Source organism: Zootermopsis nevadensis, unplaced genomic scaffold (genome assembly GCF_977971745.1).
Source record: "Zootermopsis nevadensis isolate Lab colony 2312 unplaced genomic scaffold, Znev_1.0 Znev_ptg000009l, whole genome shotgun sequence".
Lineage (NCBI taxonomy): Eukaryota > Metazoa > Arthropoda > Insecta > Blattodea > Termopsidae > Zootermopsis > Zootermopsis nevadensis.
The window spans coordinates 1,544,612-1,568,656 of record NW_028259141.1 but is presented as its reverse complement, the minus strand read 5'-3'; the positions used below and the strand labels follow the sequence as shown (position 1 = coordinate 1,568,656).

Sequence of the window (24,045 nt, the reverse complement as noted above, 5' to 3'; positions counted from 1 at the left end):
AATGGTCCTTAAGAACTCTATTTCTAGAGCACAAAATTATGTTGATACTGACCGACCGAAATGAAATAGTTCCAACCGTAGTTTAATGACGACTATTCAATCGGGACCAGCCGACTGTTCCAAGACAGAATCAGTACTGACTGACTTCTGATTGGTCCACGATGCCATTCGAAAGTATTGATTTCTTTCCATTGAGGTCATCACAGATGGCACGTCTTATCTTTGGTTCCGTATTTTTCCGATAGACTGCGTCTTTGTGTTTGTACGTCGTGTGCTCGAGTAAATGTGAGGCAATATTTTCGATATATTTTGTTGACATTTGACATAGGATACCAATTTGTAACCACAAGTTTGACGTGCGCCACGAATTCTGCGCCCACGAAGCATTGCAATTAATGTACCAGAGATTTATATTGAGTTTTCTGTGAGGCGATTTATATTAATAAATGACGTACTATCGTTTACGTATGTTTATTCCGATTCTTTCGTTACATGATACTTATTTATAGTTAGTTAGATTGGGTCATCGTTACGCATGAATCTGCTACGTATTTGCGTCAACATCTACACTGCATCAGTTTTGCAAGAAGTAATTCTCGTGGAAATATTATGTAATTTTAGACGTGTTATGATGTATTACACGCATATAATCACTATTTGTGTTATATGGGGATTGTGTGAGCGCGTAATATCGTTATTGATAAGTGGTCGTGGCCGACTTTGCGCATCCTCCATCTCACGACTTTGATGCCTTCGTACGAATTTATAAAAAGCAATAAGACATAATAGAGTATGAATATCATTAACTTACCTGTGGCATGACGTCCATACAAAATTTCAATAATTTCTGAGCATCCATTCGCTTTTTCCAAAATTCGTGCGCAGGAAACCATTCTGCACTGATCGAGATTACCCCGTTTTGGTTGGTTTGGGTTAGGTTAGGTTAGGTTAGGTTAGGTTAGTGGGGCACCTGCGCAGACGTTGGTGCGCAGTGCAGTCGTATGACTTGCGCATGTGAGGGCACCTTGAGCTCGTTATGGTTAATTGTAAATTATTAAACACTCAAAAATTCGATTACGTAGCTTTAAAAAGTATATTATATTCTGGGCTTCGCTTTCATACCTAATTTAATTTTTAACAAGGATATTTTATCGGAGACATACTTTCAGTAATTTCAAGTACCCCAATCACTTATCACTTAAATATGATGATATTGAATATTTCAATGTGGAAGTACGAGGGTCGCTCATTAAGTAATGCCCCACATTTTTTTCCTCAGAACATATTTATTCAAGATGGCTCAAATTTAGTGACAATATAAATCAATGTTTCCTTTACACATACTATTTTTCCACATAGTCCCCATCAACTTGTACGGTTTTACGCCAGCGTGGAACAAGTGCATGCATGCCTTGCCGGTACTAGCTTTTGTCCTGTGCACGTAGCCATGTCCTCACTGCTTGAATATCGCTCTCGTCATCTTCAAACCTTGTTCCGCGGATAGCATCTTTAAGTTGCCCAAAGAGATGGAGTCGGAGGGTGGATGGGGCAGCACCGTTCAACCAAATTTGGTGATTTCTTTCCGGGTTCTCGGACTTGTGTAAGGGCGTGCATTGTCATGCAGGAGCAAAATTTCTGCTGGATGCTTGTGAGGCCGAACTCGTCGGAAACGCTTCTTGAGGGTTTCCAGGGTCATAATGTACGCGTCTGAATTGATGGTCGCACCTCTTGGCATCACATCCACAAGAATGACCCAATCACTGTCCCAAAAGACAGTCATCATGACCTTTCCGGCGGAGGGAGTTGTCTTGAATTTCTTCTTTCTCTGTGATTGAGGATGATGCCACTCCATCGACTGCCTTTTTGTCTCCGGCTCAAAGTGGTGTATCCAGGTTTCTTCACCTGTAATGATCCGGGACAGAAAGATCTCTCCCTCAGCATCAAAACGCTCCAACAATTCAGAAGAAATCGTTTTCCTTTGAATCCTGTGGTCTGCTGTGAGACTTCGTGGAACCCATCTTGCGCACACCTTCGAATATGCAAGAGCCCGGATAATTGCAATTACACTTCCATTACTGACTGAAAGCTGTTGGGCCAATTGTCGAGTTGTGATGCGCCGATCCTCACGAATAATGGCATCCGCGCGGTTCAACATGTCTGGAGTGGTGGCTGTGGCAGGACGCCCAGAGCGCGGCAGATCACGGAGCTCGGTTTCTTCACTTCCTGAAGCTTTAACTCTCTTAGCCCAGCGACCAACGGTGCTCCTATCGACTGCACAGCTTCCATACACAGCACACAAACGTTTATGAATGTTCACCACAGTTTCTTTTTCAGCAAAAAAGAATTCAATTACAGGAAGTTGCTTGTAACGAGAGTCGTTCACAGACGCCATTTTAACAGTTCACTACAGCTCCGCTATCGGTTGGAATCATTTGAAACTCCGTACACGAACGCAGGAAACATCAAATCTCAAGCATGTAAAAGTACACTTTTCTATCTTCATTATTGGCTGAGAAAAAAAATGTGGGGCATTACTTAATGAGCGACCCTCGTATATATGTTGTCACACGAAGAATTTATTAAAATATTTATTTAATTTTATATTACACTACATGTAATTACTACAGTGACCCCAGTCATCGTTATAAAGAATAAATGTTCTAAAATTACATAGGTCGAGCTTCTGCAGATACGCGATATCTGTATATGATTTACGTGTTACTAACTCGTAAAAACGTCTTTACTGAGCACACATGGCATGCAAATGTCCTTTCACTGAAGTCGTATGTCTCAATGTGTCGAACCGCACATATTCTTGCATGTTATGTTAGATTGGTGTTTCACTTGTTTCTATTCTCACACGTCACCGAGAAGACCTCCTTACACTGAGATTCACTGTAGGTAGCACCCGTTAATACGTGATTGAACGGTGGTAATTAATCTTGTTAATGGTCCTTAAGAACTCTATTTCTAGAGCACAAAATTGTGTTGATACTGACCGACCGAAATCAAATAATTCCAACCGTAGTTTAATGACGACTATTCAATCGGGACCAGCCGACTGTTCCAAGACAGAATCAGTACTGACTGACTTCTGATTGGTCCACGATGCCATTCGAAAGTATTGATTTCTTTCCATTGAGGTCATCACAGATGGCACGTCTTATCTTTGGTTCCATATTTTTCCGATAGACTGCGTCTTTGTGTTTGTACGTCGTGTGCTCGAGTAAATGTGAGGCAATATTTTCGATATATTTTGCTGACATTTGACATAGGATACCAATTTGTAACCACAAGTTTGACGTGCGCCACGAATTCTGCGCCCACGAAGCATTGCAATTAATGTACCAGAGATTGATATTGAGTTTTTTGTGAGGCGATTTATATTAATAAATGACGTACTATCGTTTACGTATGTTTATTCCGATTCTTTCGTTACATGATACTTATTTATAGTTAGTTAGATTGGGTCATCGTTACGCATGAATCTGCTACGTATTTGCGTCAACATCTACACTGCATCAGTTTTGCAAGAAATAATTCTCGTGGAAATATTATGTAATTTTAGACGTGTTATGATGTATTACACGCATATAATCACTATTTGTGTTATATGGGGATTGTGTGAGCGCGTAATATCGTTATTGATAAGTGGTCGTGGCCGACTTTGCGCATCCTCCACCTCACGACTTTGATGCCTTCGTACGAATTTATAAAAAGCAATAAGACATAACAGAGTATGAATATCATTAACTTACCTGTGGCATGACGTCCATACAAAATTTCAATAATTTCTGAGCTTCCATTCGCTTTTTCCAAAATTCGTGCGCAGGAAACCATTCTGCACTGATCGAGATTACCCCGTTTTGGTTGGTTTGGTTTGGGTTAGGTTAGGTTAGGTTAGGTTAGGTGAGGTTAGGTTAGGTTAGGTTAGTCGGGCACCTGCGCAGACGTTGGTGCGCAGTGCAGTCGTATGACGTGCGCATGTGAGTGCACCTTGAGCTCGTTATGGTTAATTGTAAATTATTAAACACTCAAAAATTCGATTACGTCGCTTTAAAAAGTATATTATATTCTGGGCTTCGCTTTCATACCTAATTGAATTTTTTAACAATGATATTTTATTGGACACATTCTTTCAGTAATTTCGAGTACCCCAATCACTTATCACTTAAATATGATGTTATTGAATATTTCAATGTGGAAGTATGTATGTTGTCACACGAAGAATTTATTAAAATATTTATTTAATATTATATTACACTACATGTAATTACTACAGTGACCCCAGTCATTGTTATAAAGAATAAATGTTTTCAAATTACATAGGTCGAGCTTCTGCAGATACGCGATATCTGTATATGATTTACGTGTTACTAACTCGTAAAAACGTCTTTACTGAGCACACATGGCATGCAAATGTCCTTTCACTGAAGTCGTATGTCTCAATGTGGCGAACCGCACATATTCTTGCATGTTATGTTAGATTGGTGTTTCACTTGTTTCTATTCTCACACGTCACCGAGAAGACATCCTTACACTGAGATTCACTGTAGGTAGCACCCGTTAATACGTGATTGAACGGTGGTAATTAATCTTGTTAATGGTCCTTAAGAACTCTATTTCTAGAGCACAAAATTGTGTTGATACTGACCGACCGAAATCAAATAATTCCAACCGTAGTTTAATGACGACTATTCAATCGGGACCCGCCGACTGTTTCAAGACAGAATTAGTACTGACTGACTTCTGATTGGTCCACGATGCCATTCGAAAGTATTGATTTCTTTCCATTGAGGTCATCACAGATGGCAGGTCTTGTCTTTGGTTCGGTATTTTTCCGATAGACTGCGTCTTTGTGTTTGTACGTCGTGTGCTCGAGTAAATGTGAGGCAATATTTTCGATATATTTTGTTGACATTTGACATAGGATACCAACTTGTAACCACAAGTTTGACGTGCGCCACGAATTCTGCGCCCACGGAGCATTGCAATTAATGTACCAGAGATTTATATTGATTTTTTTGTGAGACGATTTATATTAATAAATGACGTACTATCGTTTACGTATGTTTATTCCGATTCTTTCGTTACATGATACTTATTTATAGTTAGTTAAATTGGGTCATCGTTACGCATGAATCTGCTACGTATTTGCGTCAACATCTACACTGCATAATTTTTGCAAGAAATAATTCTCGTGGAAATATTATGTAATTTTAGACGTGTTATGATGTATTACACGCATATAATCACTATTTGTGTTATATGGGGATTGTGTGAGCGCGTAATATCGTTATTGATAAGTGGTCGTGGCCGACTTTGCGCATCCTCCACCTCACGACTTTGATGTCTTCGTACGAATTTATGAAAAGCAATAAGACATAATAGAGTATGAATATCATTACCTTACCTGTGGCATGACGACCATACAAAATTTCAATAATTTCTGAGCATCCATTCGCTTTTTCCAAAATTCGTGCGCAGGAAACCATTCTGCACTGATCGAGATTACCCCGTTTTGGTTGGTTTGGGTTAGGTTAGGTTAGGTTAGGTTAGGTTAGTGGGGCACCTGCGCAGACGTTGGTGCGCAGTGCAGTCGTATGACTTGCGCATGTGAGGGCACCTTGAGCTCGTTATGGTTAATTGTAAATTATTAAACACTCAAGAATTCGATTACGTGGCTTTAAAAAGTATATTATATTCTGGGCTTCACCTTCGTACCTAATTTAATTTTTATCAAGGATATTTTATTGGACACAGTCTTTCAGTAATTTCAAGTACCCCAATCACTTATCTCTTAAATATGATGTTATTGAATATTTTAATGTGGAAGTATATATGATGTCACACGAAGAATTTATTAAAATATTTATTTAATTTTATATTACACTACATGTAATTACTAGTGACCCCAGTCATCGTTATAAAGAATAAATGTTCTCAAATTACATAGGTCGAGCTTCTGCAGATACGCGATATCTGTATATGATTTACGTGTTACTAACTCGTAAAAACGTCTTTACTGAGCACACATGGCATGCAAATGTCCTTTCACTGAAGTCGTATGTCTCAATGTGGCGAACCGCACATATTCTTGCATGTTATGTTAGATTGGTGTTTCACTTGTTTCTATTCTCACACGTCACCGAGAAGACATCCTTACACTGAGATTCACTGTAGGTAGCACCCGTTAATACGTGATTGAACGGTGGTAATTAATCTTGTTAATGGTCCTTAAGAACTCTATTTCTAGAGCACAAAATTATGTTGATACTGACCGACCGAAATGAAATAATTCCAACCGTAGTTTAATGACGACTATTCAATCGGGACCAGCCGACTGTTCCAAGACAGAATCAGTACTGACTGACTTCTGATTGGTCCTCGATGCCATTCGAAAGTATTGATTTCCTTCCATTGAGGTCATCACAGATGGCACTTCTTATGTTTGGTTCCGTAATTTTCCGATAGACTGCGTTTTTGTGTTTGTACGTCGTGTCTGCGAGTAAATGTGAGGCAATATCTTCGATATATTTTGTTGACATTTGACATAGGATACCAATTTGTAACCACAAGTTTGACGTGCGCCACGAATTCTGCGCCCACGAAGCATTGCAATTAATGTACCAGAGATTTATATTGAGTTTTTTGTGAGGCGATTTATATTAATAAATGACGTACTATCGTTTACGTATGTTTATTCCGATTCTTTCGTTACATGATACTTATTTATAGTTAGTTAGATTGGGTCATCGTTACGCATGAATCTGCTACGTATTTGCGTCAACATCTACACTGCATCAGTTTTGCAAGAAATAATTCTCGTGGAAATATTAAGTAATTCTAGAAGTGTTATGATGTATTACACGCACATAAGCACTATTTGTGTTATATGGGGATTGTGTAAGCGCGTAATATCGTTATTGATAAGTGGTCGTGGCCGACTTTGCGCATCCTCCACCTCACGAGTTTGATGCGTTCGTGCAAATTTCTAAAAAGCGATAAGACATAACAGAGTATGAATATCATTAACTTACCTGTGGCATGACGTCCATACAAGGTTTCAATAATTTCTGAGCATCCATTTGCTTTTTGCAAAATTCGTACGCAGGAAACCATTTTGCACTGATCGAGATTACCCTGTTTTGGTTGGTTTGGGTTAGGTTAGGTTAGGTTAGTGGAGCACCTGCGCAGACGTTGTTACGTACTGCTGTCGTATGACGTGCGTATGTGAGGGCACCTTGAGCTCGTTATGATTAATTGTAAATTATTAAACACTCAAAAATTCGAATCCGTCGCTTTAAAAAGTATATTATATTCTTGGCTTCACTTTCATACCTAATTTAATTTTTTAACAAGGTTATTTTATTGGACACATACATTCAGTAATTTCAAGTACACCAATCACTTATCACTTAAATATGATGTCATTGAATGTTTCATTGTGGAAGTATATATGTTGTCACACGAAGAATTTATTAATATATTTATTTAATTTTATATCACAGTACATGTAATTACTACAGTGACCCCGGTCATCATTATAAAGAATAAATGTTCTCAAATTACATAGATCGAGCTTCTGCAGATACGCGATATCTGTATATGATTTACGTGTTACTAACTCGTAAAAACGTCTTTACTGAGCACACATGGCATGCAAATGTCCTTTCACTGAAATTGTATGTCTCAATCTGGCGAACCGCACATATTCTTGCATGTTATGTTAGATAGGTGTTTCACTTGTTTCTATTCTCACACGTCACCGAGAAGACATCCTTACACTGAGATTCACTGTAGGTAGCACCTGTTAATACGTGATTGAACGGTGGTAATTAATCTTGTTAATGGTCCCGAAGAACGCTATTTCTAGAGCACAAAATTACGTTGATACTGAACGACCGAAATCAAATAATTCCAACCGTAGTTTAATGGCGACAGTTCAAACGGGACCAGCCGACTGTTCCAAGACAGAATTAGTACTGACTGACTTTTGATTGGTCCTCGATGCCATTCGAAAGTATTGATTTCCTTCCATTGAGGTCATCACAGATGGCACTTCTTATGTTTGGTTCCGTAATTTTCCGATAGACTGCGTTTTTGTGTTTGTACGTCGTGTCTGCGAGTAAATGTGAGGCAATATCTTCGATATATTTTGTTGACATTTGACATAGGACACCAATATGTTACCACAAGTTTGACGTGCGCCACGAATTCTGCGCCCACGAAGCATTGCAATTAATGTACGAGAGATTTATATTCAGTTTTTTTGTGAGGCGATTTATATTAATAAATGACGTACTATCATTCACGTATGTTTATTTCGATTCTTTCGTTACATGATACTTATTTATAGTGAGTTAGATTGGGTCATCGTTACGCATGAATCTGCTACGTATTTGCGTAAACATCTACACTGCATCAGTTTTGCAAGAAATAATTCTCGTGGAAACATTATGTAATTTTACACGTGTTATGATGTATTACACGCATATAATCACTATTTGTATCATATGGGGATTGTGTAAGCGCGTAATATCGTTTTCGATACGTGGTCGTGGCCGACTTTGCGCATCCTACACCTCACGACTTTGATGCCTTCGTACGAATTTATAAAAAGCAATAAGACATAATAGAGTATGAATATCATTAACTTACCTGTGGCATGACGTCCATACAAAATTTCAATAATTTATAAGCATCCATTCGCTTTTTCCAAAAATCGTGCGCAGGAAACCATTTTGCACTGATCGAGATTACCCTGTTTTGTTTGGTTTGGGTTAGGTTAGGTTAGGTTAGGTTAGTGGGGCACCTGCGCAGACGTTGTTGCGCAGTGCTGACGTATGACGTGCGCATGTGAGGGCACCTTGAGCTCTTTATGGTTAATTGTAAATTATTAAACACTCAAAAATTCGAATACGTCGCTTTAAAAAGTATATTATATTCTTGGCTTCACTTTCATACCTAATTTAATTTTTTAACAAGGATAATTTATTGGACACATACTTTCAGTAATTTCAAGTACACCAATCACTTATCACTTAAATATGATGTTATTGAATATTTCATTGTGGAAGTATATATGTTGTCACACGAAGAATTTATTAAAATATTTATTTAATTTTATATTACACTACATGTAGTTACTTCGGTGAACCCAGTCATCGTTATAAAGAATAAATGTTCTCAAATTACATAGGTCTGTATATGATTTACGTGTTACTAACTCGTAAAAACGTCTTTATTGAGCACACATGGCATGCAAATGTCCTTTCACTAAAGTCATATGTCTCAATGTGGCGAACCGCACATATTCTTGCATGTTATGTTAGATGGGTGTTTCACTTGTTTCTATTCTCACACGTCACCGAGAAGACATCCTTACACTGAGATTCACTGTAGGTAGCACCCGTTAATACGTGATTGAATGGTGGTAATTAATCTTGTTAATGGTCCTTAAGAACTATTTCTAGAGCACAAAATTACGTTGATACTGACCGACCGAAAACAAATAATTCCAACCGTAGTTTAATGACGACTATTCAATCGGGACCAGCCGCATGTTCCAAGACAGAATCAGTACTGACTGACTTCTGATTGGTCCTCGATGCCATTCGAAAGTATTGATTTCTTTCCATTGAGGTCATCACAGATGGCACGTCTTATCTTTGGTTCGGTATTTTTCCGATAGACTGCGTCTTTGTGTTTGTACGTCGTGTGCTCGAGTAAATGTGAGGCAATATTTTCGATATATTTTGTTGACATTTGACATAGGATACCAATTTGTAACCACAAGTTTGACGTGCGCCACGAATTCTGCGCCCACGAAGCATTGCAATTAACGTACCAGAGATTTATATTGAGTTTTTTGTGAGGCGATTTATATTAATAAATGACGTACTATCGTTTACGTATGTTTATTCCGATTCTTTCGTTACATGATACTTATTTATAGTTAGTTAGATTGGGTCATCGTTACGCATGAATCTGCTACGTATTTGCGTCAACATCTACACTGCATCAGTTTTGCAAGAAATAATTCTCGTGGAAATATTAAGTAATTCTAGAAGTGTTATGATGTATTACACGCACATAAGCACTATTTGTGTTATATGGGGATTGTGTAAGCGCGTAATATCGTTATTGATAAGTGGTCGTGGCCGACTTTGCGCATCCTCCACCTCACGAGTTTGATGCGTTCGTGCAAATTTCTAAAAAGCGATAAGTCATAACAGAGTATGAATATCATTAACTTACCTGTGGCATGACGTCCATACAAGGTTTCAATAATTTCTGTACATCCATTCGCTTTTTGCAAAATTCGTACGCAGGAAACCATTTTGCACTGATCGAGATTACCCTGTTTTGGTTGGTTTGGGTTAGGTTAGGTTAGTTAGTGGAGCACCTGCGCAGACGTTGTTACGTACTGCTGTCGTATGACGTGCGCATGTGAGGGCACCTTGAGCTCGTTATGATTAATTGTAAATTATTAAACACTCAAAAATTCGAATCCTGTCGCTTTAAAAAGTATATTATATTCTTGGCTTCACTTTCATACCTAATTTAATTTTTTAACAAGGTTATTTTATTGGACACATACATTCAGTAATTTCAAGTACACCAATCACTTATCACTTAAATATGATGTCATTGAATGTTTCATTGTGGAAGTATATATGTTGTCACACGAAGAGTTTATTAATATATTTATTTAATTTTATATCACAGTACATGTAATTACTACAGTGACCCCGGTCATCATTATAAAGAATAAATGTTCTCAAATTACATAGATCGAGCTTCTGCAGATACGCGATATCTGTATATGATTTACGTGTTACTAACTCGTAAAAACGTCTTTACTGAGCACACATGGCATGCAAATGTCCTTTCACTGAAATTGTATGTCTCAATCTGGCGAACCGCACATATTCTTGCATGTTATGTTAGATAGGTGTTTCACTTGTTTCTATTCTCACACGTCACCGAGAAGACATCCTTACACTGAGATTCACTGTAGGTAGCACCGGTTAATATGTGATTGAACGGTGGTAATTAATCTTGTTAATGGTCCCGAAGAACGCTATTTCTAGAGCACAAAATTACGTTGATACTGAACGACCGACATCTAATAATACCAACCGTAGTTTAATGGCGACAGTTCAAACGGGACCAGCCGACTGTTCCAAGACAGAATTAGTACTGACTGACTTTTGATTGGTCCTCGATGCCATTCGAAAGTATTGATTTCCTTCCATTGAGGTTATCACAGATGGCACTTCTTATGTTTGGTTCCGTAATTTTCCGATAGACTGCGTTTTTGTGTTTGTACGTCGTGTCTGCGAGTAAATGTGAGGCAATATCTTCGATATATTTTGTTGACATTTGACATAGGACACCAATATGTTACCACAAGTTTGACGTGCGCCACGAATTCTGCGCCCACGATGCATTGCAATTAATGTACGAGAGATTTATATTCAGTTTTTTTGTGAGGCGATTTATATTAATAAATGACGTACTATCATTCACGTATGTTTATTCCGATTCTTTCGTTACATAATACTTATTTATAGTGAGTTTGATTGGGTCATCGTTACGCATGAATCTGCTACGTATTTGCGTCAACATCTACACTGCATCAGTTTTGCAAGAAATAATTCTCGTGGAAACATTATGTAATTTTACACGTGTTATGATGTATTACACGCATATAATCACTATTTGTATCATATGGGGATTGTGTAAGCGCGTAATATCGTTTTCGATAAGTGGTCGTGGCCGACTTTGCGCATCCTACACCTCACGACTTTGATGCCTTCGTACGAATTTACAAAAAGCAATAAGACATAATAGAGTATGAATATCATTAACTTACCTGTGGCATGACGTCCATACAAAATTTCAATAATTTCTGAGCATCCATTCGCTTTTTCCAAAATTCGTGCGCAGGAAACCATTCTGCACTGATCGAGATTACCCCGTTTTGGTTGGTTTGGGTTAGGTTAGGTTAGGTTAGTGGGGCACCTGCGCAGACGTTGGTGCGCAGTGCAGTCGTATGACGTGCGCATGTGAGGGCACCTTGAGCTCTTTATGGTTAATTGTAAATTATTAAACACTCAAAAATTCGATTACGTCGCTTTAAAAAGTATATTATATTCTTGGCTTCACTTTCATACCTAATTTAATTTTTTAACAAGGATATTTTATTGGACACATACTTTCAGTAATTTCAAGTACACCAATCACTTATCACTTAAATATGATGTTATTGAATATTTCATTGTGGAAGTATATATGTTGTCACACGAAGAATTTATTAAAATATTTATTTAATTTTATATTACACTACATGTAGTTACTTCGGTGAACCCAGTCATCGTTATAAAGAATAAATGTTCTCAAATTACATAGGTCTGTATATGATTTACGTGTTACTAACTCGTAAAAACGTCTTTATTGAGCACACATGGCATGCAAATGTCCTTTCACTGAAGTCGTGTGTCTCAATGTGGCGAACCGCACATATTCTTGCATGTTATGTTGGATTGGTGTTTCACTTGTTTCTATTCTCGCACGTCACCGAGAAGACATCCTTACACTGAGATTCATTGTAGGTAGCACCCGTTAATACATGATTGAACGGTGGTAATTAATCTTGTTAATGGTCCCGATGAACGCTATTTCTAGAGCACAAAATTACGTTGATACTGAACGACCGACATCTAATAATACCAACCGTAGTTTAATGGCGACAGTTCAAACGGGACCAGCCGACTGTTCCAAGACAGAATTAGTACTGACTGACTTTTGATTGGTCCTCGATGCCATTCGAAAGTATTGATTTCCTTCCATTGAGGTTATCACAGATGGCACTTCTTATGTTTGGTTCCGTAATTTTCCGATAGACTGCGTTTTTGTGTTTGTACGTCGTGTCTGCGAGTAAATGTGAGGCAATATCTTCGATATATTTTGTTGACATTTGACATAGGACACCAATATGTTACCACAAGTTTGACGTGCGCCACGAATTCTGCGCCCACGAAGCATTGCAATTAATGTACGAGAGATTTATATTCAGTTTTTTTGTGAGGCGATTTATATTAATAAATGACGTACTATCATTCACGTATGTTTATTCCGATTCTTTCGTTACATGATACTTATTTATACTGAGTTAGATTGGGTCATCGTTACGAAAGAATCTGCTACGTATTAGCGTCAACATCTACACTGCATCAGTTTTTTAAGAAATAATTCTCGTGGAAACATTATGTAATTTTACACGTGTTATGATGTATTACACGCATATAATCACTATTTGTATCATATGGGGATTGTGTAAGCGCGTAATATCGTTTTCGATGAGTGGTCGTGGCCGACTTTGCGCATCCTACACCTCACGACTTTGATGCCTTCGTACGAATTTACAAAAAGCAATAAGACATAATAGAGTATGAATATCATTAACTTACCTGTGGCATGACGTCCATACAAAATTTCAATAATTTCTGAGCATCCATTCGCTTTTTCCAAAATTCGTGCGCAGGAAACCATTCTGCACTGATCGAGATTACCCCGTTTTGGTTGGTTTGGGTTAGGTTAGGTTAGGTTAGTGGGGCACCTGCGCAGACGTTGGTGCGCAGTGCAGTCGTATGACGTGCGCATGTGAGGGCACCTTGAGCTCGTTATGGTTAATTGTAAATTATTAAACACTGAAAAATTCGATTACGTCGCTTTAAAAAGTATATTATATTCTGGGCTTCACTTTCATACCTAATTTAATTTTTTAACAAGGATATTTTATTGCACACATACTTTCAGTAATTTCAAGTACACCAATCACTTATCACTTAAATATGATGTTATTGAATATTTCATTGTGGAAGTATATATGTTGTCACACGAAGAATTTATTAAAATATTTATTTAATTTTATATTTCACTACATGTAATTACTACGGTGACCCCAGTCATCGTTATAAAGAATAAATGTTCTCAAATTACATAGGTCGAACTTCTGCAGATACGCGATATCTGTATATGATTTACGTGTTACTAAGTCGTAAAAACGTCTTTATTGAGCACACATGGCATGCAAATGTCCTTTCACTGAAGTCGTGTGTCTCAATGTGGCGAACCGCACATATTCTTGGATGTTATGTTAGATTCGTGTTTCACTTGTTTCTATTCTCACACGTCACCGAGAAGACATCCTTACACTGAGATTCAGTGTAGGTAGCACCCGTTAATACGTGATTGAACGGTGGTAATTAATCTTGTTAATGGTCCTTAAGAACTCTATTTCTAGAGCACAAAATTACGTTGATACTGACCGACCGAAATCAAATAATTCCAACCGTAGTTTAATGACGACTATTCAATCGGGACCAGCCGACTGTTCCAAGACAGAATCAGTACTGACTGACTTCTGATTGGTCCTCGATGCCATTCGAAAGTATTGATTTATTTCCATTGAGGTCATCACAGATGGCACGTCTTATCTTTGGTTCCGTATTTTTCCTATAGACTGCGTCTTTGTGTTTGTACGTCGTGTCCTCGAGTAAATGTGAGGCAATATTTTCGATATATTTTGTTGACATTTGACATAGGACAGCAATATGTTACCACAAGTTTGACGTGCGCCACGAATTCTGCGCCAACCAAGCATTGCAATTAATGTACCAGAGATTTATATTGAGTTTATTGTGAGGCGATTTATATTAATAAATGACGTACTATCATTCACGTATGTTTATTCCGATTCTTTCGTTACATAATACTTATTTATAGTGAGTTAGATTGGGTCATTCTTACGCATGAATCTGCTACGTATTTGCGTCAACATCTACACTGCATCAGTTTTGCAAGAAATAATTCTCGTGGAAATATTATGTAATTTTAGACGTGTTATGATGTATTACATGCATATATGCACTATTTTTGTTATATGGGGATTGTGTGAGCGCGTAATATCGTTATTGTTAAGTGGTCGTGGCCGACTTTGCACATCCTCCACCTCACGACTTTGATGCCTTCGTACGAATTTATAAAAAGCAATAAGACATAATAGAGTATGAATATCATTAATTTACCTGTGGCATTACGTCCATACAAAATTTCAATAATTTCTGAGCATCAATTCGCTTTTTCCAAAATTCGTGCACAGGAAACCATTCTGCACTGATCGAGAATACCCCGTTTTGGTTGGTTTGGGTTCGGTTAGGTTAGGTTAGTGGATCACTTGCGCAGACGTTGGTGCGCTGTGCAGTCGTATGACCTGCGGATGTGAGGGCACCTTGAGCTGTTTATGGTTAATTGTAAATTATTAAACACTTAAAAATTCGATTCCGTCGCTTTAAAAAGTATATTATATTCTTGGCTTTACTTTCATACCTAATTTAATTTTTTAACAAGGATATTTTATTGGACACATACTTTCAGTAATTTCAAGTACACCAATCACTTATCACTTAAATATGATGTTATTGAATATTTCATTATGGAAGTATATATGTTGTCACACGAAGAATTTATTAAAATATTTATTTAATTTTATATTACACTACATGTAATTACTACAGTGACCCCAGTCATCGTTATAAAGAATAAATGTTCTCAAATTACATAGGTCCAGCTTCTGCAGATACGCGATATCTGTATATGATTTACGTGTTACTAACTCGTAAAAACGTCTTTAGTGAGCACACATGGCATGCAAATGTCCTTTCACTGAAGTCGTATGTCTCAATGTGACGGACCGCACATATTCTTGCATGTTATGTTAGATTGGTGTTTCACTTGTTTCTATTCTCACACGTCACCGAGAAGACATCCTGACACTGAGATTCACTGTAGGTAGCACCCGTTAATACGTGATTGAACGGTGGTAATTAATCTTGTTAATGGTCCTTAAGAACTCTATTTCTAGAGCACAAAATTACGTTGATACTGACCGAGCGAAATCAAATAATTCCAACCGTAGTTTAATGACGACTATTCAATCGGGACCAGCCGACTGTTCCAAGACAGAATCAGTACTGACTGACTTCTGATTTATCCTCGATGCCATTCGAAAGTATTGATTTCTTTCCATTGAGGTCATCACAGATGGCACGTCTTATCTTTTGTTCCGTATTTTTCCGATAGACTGCGTCTTTGTGTTTGTGCGTCGTGTCCTCGAGTAAATGTGAGGCAATATTTTTGATATATTTTGTTGACATGTGACATAGGACACCAATATGTTACCACAAGTTTGACGTGCGCCACGAATTCTGCGCCCACGAAGCATTGCAATTAATGTACCAGAGATTTATATTCAGTTTTTTTTGAGACGATTTATATTAATAAATGACGTACTATCGTTTACGTATGTTTATTCCGATTCTTTCGTTACATGATACTTATTTATAGATAGTTAGATTTGGTCATCGTTACGCATGAATCTGCTACGTATTTGCGTCAACATCTACACTGCATCAGTTTTGCAAGAAATAATTCTCGTGGAAATATGTAATTCTAGAAGTGTTATGATGTATTACACGCATATAAGCACTATTTGTTTTATATTTAGACTGCTTGAGCCCGAAATATCGTTATTGGTAAGTTGTCGTTTCCGATGTTGCGCATCCTCCACCTCACGTCTTTGATGCATTCGTGCGTATTTATAAAAAGCGTTAATACATAATAGAGTCCAAATGTCAAAATTTTATTTTGAAATGTATCGAGATATTACAAAGATCCGGTTTGTCAGAAATATATACATTATGTATACATATCCACACTGACGTCACATTTAGACACGTCCAACCTCTGTAAATCAGGTTCATCTGGAATTTATTTGGCTGTCGCCATAGGAAACACATGATAGTTCGATAAACGATAGAATCGGGAAAATGTAACATTATTCTATATGGGATGTATTCGGGACGGAACAAAATGGACGATGAATGCGGGAAAGCGATAGTTCGGGAAACGTTGGATTGAGGTTTTACTGTATTACCGAAGTCAGTCTAATGGTTCTCGAGTTGAGATGACCTAGAAAAACAATAATACAAAACACAAAAAGTGTGTTGGGACACAAATCTCATATCTGTCCACTTGCTATCGAAACCTTCGCATTACCTAAGACTAGAATGTCTCTAATTTGCCAATATCAATGTAATTGAAATACATATTGCAATTGTCGTTTTGTGGACAAAGAGACAGGGAAACACGGAGAAGCCATCAGGAGCATTTTTGAAATTTTTCATTCTGAACAAGCCTAGAAATGTGTTCTTTCAATCGAAAGTTATACAGCTTCAGTATTCATCTGGACAGCTCGGGGATAGAGAATGTGTTATACGAACACATCCCACATTCATGCATACATATGGCCGTAAAAGAGATGCAGCGAGCGATATTTCATATGCGTACCATGCGAGGGCTGGATATTTGTGTTCAGTGCCCTTCTGACCGCGCGCGCCAGACTGGTATGTCGGTAATCAAAAGAGACGCAAGCTTTGATAACGTAACACGGGCTTATGAAAATGCAATCTGTGCTTTTGTTTCTGGATAGTGCTTCGTATAAATAATGATGGTGATGATGGAGGCAGCAAGGACCTCTGAAACGTCGTTGAACTTCTACCAGACTACAGAGCGCAACAACCCAGAAGACAGACATCTGCGAATGACGACTTTACTGGTGCGAAGTTTTGAAATTTTATTTTAGTATGTCGCACGGTGCTCTACGGTTAGAACGCTGGCCTTGTAACCCTGGGGTCTAGGGTTCGATTCCCGGCGGTGCCCGAATTTATAACTTGTGTTTGGCAAGGCCGTGGTCTAGGCAACACGGAGTTTTCCTCCGTGGCATCCCAACAATTACTCCATTCACACACAGAAGAAGGCAATGGCAAACCACTTCTGGATCATCTGCCAAGAACGTATATGAACAGGTCCCAGTCCGAGAAAAGGATGGAAGGATCCTGTTCATGTGGACCTGTCGTCAGACAGAACAGTAAAAAATGTGGCACGGAGGAAGTCGCACAAATGAAGGTATTGAAGAACTTCCTGTTCACGTTCTTATAATCAGTAAATGTCACTGAAGGAGACACACTAGGATCGAAACATGCTGGGCCCTTTCTAAGAAGCTGCGTAAATAATTGCATTAACCGTATTTTCACACGCACGCACGCATAAAGGCCTGTGAAGTTTAGGTTACAACATGTCCCTTACGTTGAATTGCCTTGTCATTAAGTACTTTGTTATTGGCTGTTAAAACTCTGTGGTCTCCAGTTTCAGACCTTGGGATCGTTATTCATTCGTCGATATAATGAGCCAGTCGTGTGTTCTAAATACCATTTTTTTTGAACAGCCTGTAAAGAAAGTGGAGTAGGATCATGTAATTGTGGTGGGGACCATTCTCAAACAAGATCGATTAAAATAAGTTAGTGGTTCATATACACGTAAAAGATTAGCGAAATAGTGAACATCGGTAGAATGAGGGATGGATGAAATTGAAATGTGTTATGATGAAATGAAAAGCGTATCTCGATCGGATAAATGCCCTAAAGACAGGTGTGATATTGTAAGATTTGAGCTTTTCACAGCGGTGAGTATGAAGATTTCTGTCTTCTTGGTTGTTGTGCTGTGTAGTCTGGTCGATGTTTACCAACGATTCAGAGATCATACTGCCTCCGTCATCAGAGTATGAAGATTTCTGTCTTCTGGGTTGTTGCGCTGTGTAGTCTGGTCGATGTTTACCAACGTTTCGGAGGTCATACTGCCTCCATCATCAGGGCGATGAGTATGAAGATTTCTGTCTTCTTGGTTGTTGTGCTGTGTAGTCTGGTCGATGTTTACCAACGATTCAGAGGTCATACTGCCTCCGTCATCAGAGTATGAAGATTTCTGTCTTATGGGTTGTTGCGCTGTGTAGTCTGGTCGATGTTTACCAACGATTCAGAGGTCATACTGCCTCCATCATCAGACCGATGAGTATGAAGTTTTCTGTCTTCTGGGTTGTTGCGCCGTGTAGTATAGTAGATGTTTACCAACGAATCATTGCCCTGATGACGGAGGCAGTATGACCTCTGAAACGTTCGTAACATCTACCAGACTACACAGCGCAACAACCGAGAAGACAGAAATCTTCAGGTGTGATATTCTTTCTACACGGCGAAGTTTTGGAACTTCTTAAATCGGAGACGTAATCATCTTCATACCATTCCCGTAACTGTGCGCGGTGTCTCTGTTCGCGATGCGCGTTCCCCTCAGTTGCTCGCTGGTTCTGCGCAGTGTCACAGTCGCTTGTCGCAGGTTGTGGCCGTAGGATGTAAGCCTGCTGGTTCGCCGTTATTGGCGTTGACGATTTGGGCTCAGGAGTTGACATGTGGCGTGTGATTGTGACTTCCATAAGCAGTGAGATATTTTCGCGGGTCCATTGTCAACATTAAGGAAGAATTGTGAAGTTGGTTTACGAAACATTTTACTTTGAATATTTAATTTGCGGTGTCATCCTAATTATAAATCGTATTTAATGACATGATACGCAAGATGAAAGGTTTTAACACGTTATGTCCTTATTTTCAATGAAAACATCAAGGTCATTACTACAGTAAAGCAATTTGTTAAGAATAATAGACTGTTGTCAGTTTAGTTGATACAAGTAACTGGTTTTGTATCCACTGAAGTCGCCACAAAATGTAACATGGGCTAACTGTGGTTCATTGTAAACTTGCATTAAAACCAAATTTAAATCATGAGTTTGGTTAGGGAACTTTTGAACTGAAACAAGATCACAAAATTTCTTTAGTTTCAGATATGTATAAAAGGGTCTGTTACGAAAGAACTAATGTTCATTTGCCCACTGCGAGTGAAACTGTCCGACACATGGCCAAATAAACTTCTCAGAGTTATTCACAATTCCTTCGACAACAGTTTTAATGTTCTTTAATTTAAATTAATAATATTTATGATGTGCTGACTATGTCATTTCGTTGTCAGTTGGGATATTATCTGTGATTTTATTCGTAACATTTATAATCTTCGGGTTCAATACTGCGATGTGTATAGATTCTTTAATGTCATTGCCACAAATTAAGATTTACAAGCCAAGTGATGTGCATTTTATTCTCGTGAAATAGTCTACATTTCTTAAAAAGACATATTGGCTGTGAAAACTTATCTGTTTCTTACGTATGCCTTGTGTTGAATGCTGTTCTGGTGCCCAGTTTGACTGTTTTGCGTGTGTCGTTCATAATTTGCTATTGCGAGGACTTGGTTGTTCTTATGCGTGCGGTCTCCATTCGCTAAGAAGACAAGTATCTTCGAGGTCATCGCGTAGGAGTGGTGAGTAGGAGATTGATAAACTGCTTTTTAATAAAAACTGTTTGCGTCGTTTGACTAAAGTTGAAATCAAGCGGCACGAACGTTGAAGGGCGACTGCAAATTACAGTATAGTTTTAAAAGGTTTTTATTCAGACCACGTATTGGCAAATAGATTGCTTTACAACAGTGGTCCAACATCAAAGTTTTTGTTTATAGCTGTTCAGTTTCGGAAATCGGTGATGATGTTCAACTACGAACCCGGGCGATTCTGATCCCCGCATGGTTAGTAATGTTTACTAACCACTTTCGTGAAACGTAGTTTCTTCAGTAAACACAGTTTGTTCCCGAAAAATTCTTCATCTTCTTGAACTGCAAATGCCACATAATATTGAACACACTGCTAGGAGACTGCTCCTAAAATCTTATTTGGTAAAGACGTTCTGCAGCGGTCGATGAATGCGTTTCTTCATATACAGAACAGCAAAAAACACGCTTCCTACGATTGTAATCCGCCATTACTACTTCATAGGATCTCCACGTCTTTTAGGGAAATGCCTGCAAACTCGAGCAGTACGTTGGGAAATTTGAATTTTTGCCCAAGGTTGTAGAGAAATTTGTTTTCGAGTACGTTACCTAAATAAAACGTAATTAATTCTTTTAAATTGTAATGTAACTTTTGCTCAAGATGTATAATGCAGTTGCCCGAAAGAAACTTAATAACTACGTTGGTTTCTTGGTGTTATACCGGGTCTACAATTTATGCGGTAACGGCCTTGCTTGCATTGCCTACTCGGCCGAGTGCACTGTTGGTGTTCTTCCCGTGAGTCACAGGCGAATCAGTTTCATTGCGTCTCTCGTCGCGGATTGACGTTGATAATATGGTGTATAGTATTAAGCAATGTGTGTTCTTAGTCGTATCATATGTATTTACGTATGATTGATTGTGTATGCGATTCGCTACGTATGTACCTGCCGGGGCCGTTGTGCCGAATTTGAGGTATATTTCACTCATAAAAAAATATACTTTTGTATGTATATGTGTTAATACATGTATATAATCACTTAATTACTTAATGTAATTAACTTAATATAATTACTTAATGTGAACTGCACTTGTCTGCGTAATTAAGTTAATTTTATGTTTCTTACATATTGGTCGTGGCCGACTTCACTTGTGTCCACCTCCCGAATTTGTCGCCTTCTCGTGTTACTTTATTACAATTGTTATGATATAATAGAATATGTATTTCATTAACCTACATGTGTCATGACGTCCATACAAAATTTAGGTAACTTCCGACCATCCTTTTAAAATTTCAAAATTCGTGCTCAGGACACCATTGATCACCGATGTCTGGTCGCGGTCAAGTTGTGTTAGGTTAGGTTAGGTTATTGGGGCATATGCGCAGAAGATGGTGCGCAGTGTTTCCATATATATATATATATATATATATATATATATATATATATATTGTCCATCTGAGCTGAATGTGTGATCGTTGCAATCGATTGCACGAATTCAACACTGAAATATTATAGTAATTCACATTTTAAACAATAATATAGTCTACCCCTATCTGCATGGAAGTATGTTATAAGAATTTTTACATTTTTCACTTACCTGTAGATCTTGTAATAGCAATGGTTGCACTCCACGTAAACAAGGTTTTATGCACATTTTGTGTGTGGAATTGCATGTCGTCGTCATATATTGAAAAGAGTATTAAAATATTTTAAATGTTTTTGAAACACACGAAATGGTATGAACCTTTATTACTTACCAGTGGCACGGCGTCCATAAATAATTTCAGAATTTTCCGACCATCCATGGTATATTTCGAAAATTCGTGCGCAGGTCGCCATGTTCAGGTGACGCTCATTACCCGTGTTGGGTTGAGTTGGGATAGGATAGGTTAAGCTAATGAAATGAGGTATCTGCGCAGTAGGTGATGCACAGAGACGTGATGCATGTCGTCTATGCTAATGCATCGTATGAGTTCTATTATCAATTGCTTGATGTTAAACACTCAAATATTTCAATGTTCTTAAATTATTGAACAATCTTGTGTTTGAGCCTGTACCACACTTTTATACTTCAAAGATTTTACATTGGATACATTCCTGTTGACATCGAAAGAATCTTGGCTCACGTCACTTATGCATTACTTCCCGTAATTGTGGTTGTTGTATTGCATTTAATGTCTGCTGACGCTTAAGAATTATTAGTAAAAATGTAAAAATTTTATTTTCAAATATATCGGGATATTACAAAGATAAGGCTTGTCGGAAATATGTATGTACACATATGCACAAAAAGTCACATTTAGACACGTCCAACCTCTGTAAATCAGGTACATCTGGAATTCATGTTGCTGTCACAATCGGAAACACACGACCCTTTTCCTTACACATGTAGTGTCGAAAGTTAATTCACGGAGTTTTATTTAATTCTATATTACACTACATGTAATTACTAAAGTGACCCCATTCATCGTTATAAAGAATAAATGTTCTCAAATGATATAGGTCCAGCTTCTGCAGATACGCGATATCTGTATATGATTTACGTGTTACTAACTCATACAAACGTCTTTACTGAGCACACATGGCATGCAAATGTCCTTTCACTGAACTCGTATGTCTCGATGTGGCGAACCGCACATATTCTTGCATGTTATGTTAGATTGCTGTTTCACTTGTTTCTATTCTCACACGTCACCGAGAAGACATCCTTACACTGAGATTCACTGTAGGTAGCACCCGTTAATACGTGATTGAACGGTGGTAATTAATCTTGTTAATGGTCCTTAAGAACTCTATTTCTAGAGCACAAAAATACGTTGATACTGACCGACCGAAATGAAATAATGCTAACCGTAGTTTAATGACGACTATTGAATCGGGACCAGCCGACTGTTCCAAGACAGAATCAGTACTGACTGACTTCTGATTGGTCCTCGATGCCATTCGAAAGTATTGATTTCTTTCCATTGAGGTCATCACAGATGGCACGTCTTATCTTTGGTTCCGTATTTTTCCGATAGACTGCCTCTTTGTGTTTGTACGTTGTGTCCTCGAGTAAATGTGAGGCAATATTTTCGATATATTTTGTTGACATTTAACATAGGAGACCAATATGTTACCACAAGTTTGACGTGCGCCACGAATTTTGCGCCCACGAAGCATTGCAATTAATGTACCAGAAATTTATATTCAGTTTTTTCGTGAGGCGATTTATATTAATAAATGACTTACTATCATTCAAGTATGTTTATTCCGATTCTTTCTTTACATGATACTTATTTATAGTGAGTTAGATTGGGTCATCGTTACGCATGAATCTGCTACGTATTTGCGTCAACATCTACACTGCATCAGTTTTGCAAGAAATAATTCTCGTGGAAATATTATGTAATTTTAGACGTGTTATGATGTATTACACGCATATAATCACTATTTGTGTTATATGGGGATTGTGTGAGCGCGTAATATCGTTATTGATAAGTGGTCGTGGCCGACTTTGCGCATCCTCCACCTCACGACTTTGATGCCTTCGTCCGAATTTATAAAAAGCAATAAGACATAATAGAGTATGAATATCATTAACTTACCTGTGGCATGACGTCCATACAAAATTTCAATAATTTCTGAGCATCCATTCGCTTTTTCCAAAATTCGTGCGCAGGAAACCATTCTGCACTGATCGAGATAACCCCGTTTTGGTTGGTTTGGGTT

At 38.1% G+C, this 24,045-nt stretch overlaps 1 protein-coding gene across 2 annotated transcripts in view; it reads left to right on the top strand.

Moving 5' to 3' along the window:
• LOC110840124 (uncharacterized) overlaps window positions 1-24,045 on the top strand; it is a 184,138-nt gene that overhangs the window by 51,185 nt on the left and 108,908 nt on the right. Inside the window, exon 1 of one of the 2 annotated variants that reach the window (XM_087345412.1) lies at window positions 19,294-20,331. The exons of the other annotated variant lie outside the window; for it this stretch is intronic. Within the exon in view, the coding sequence (XP_087201538.1) occupies window positions 20,181-20,331 (151 nt within the window). The 5' untranslated portion in view covers window positions 19,294-20,180. Of the gene's footprint in view, window positions 1-19,293; window positions 20,332-24,045 lie in introns of those variants that run through there. 2 annotated transcript variants of the gene reach the window in all.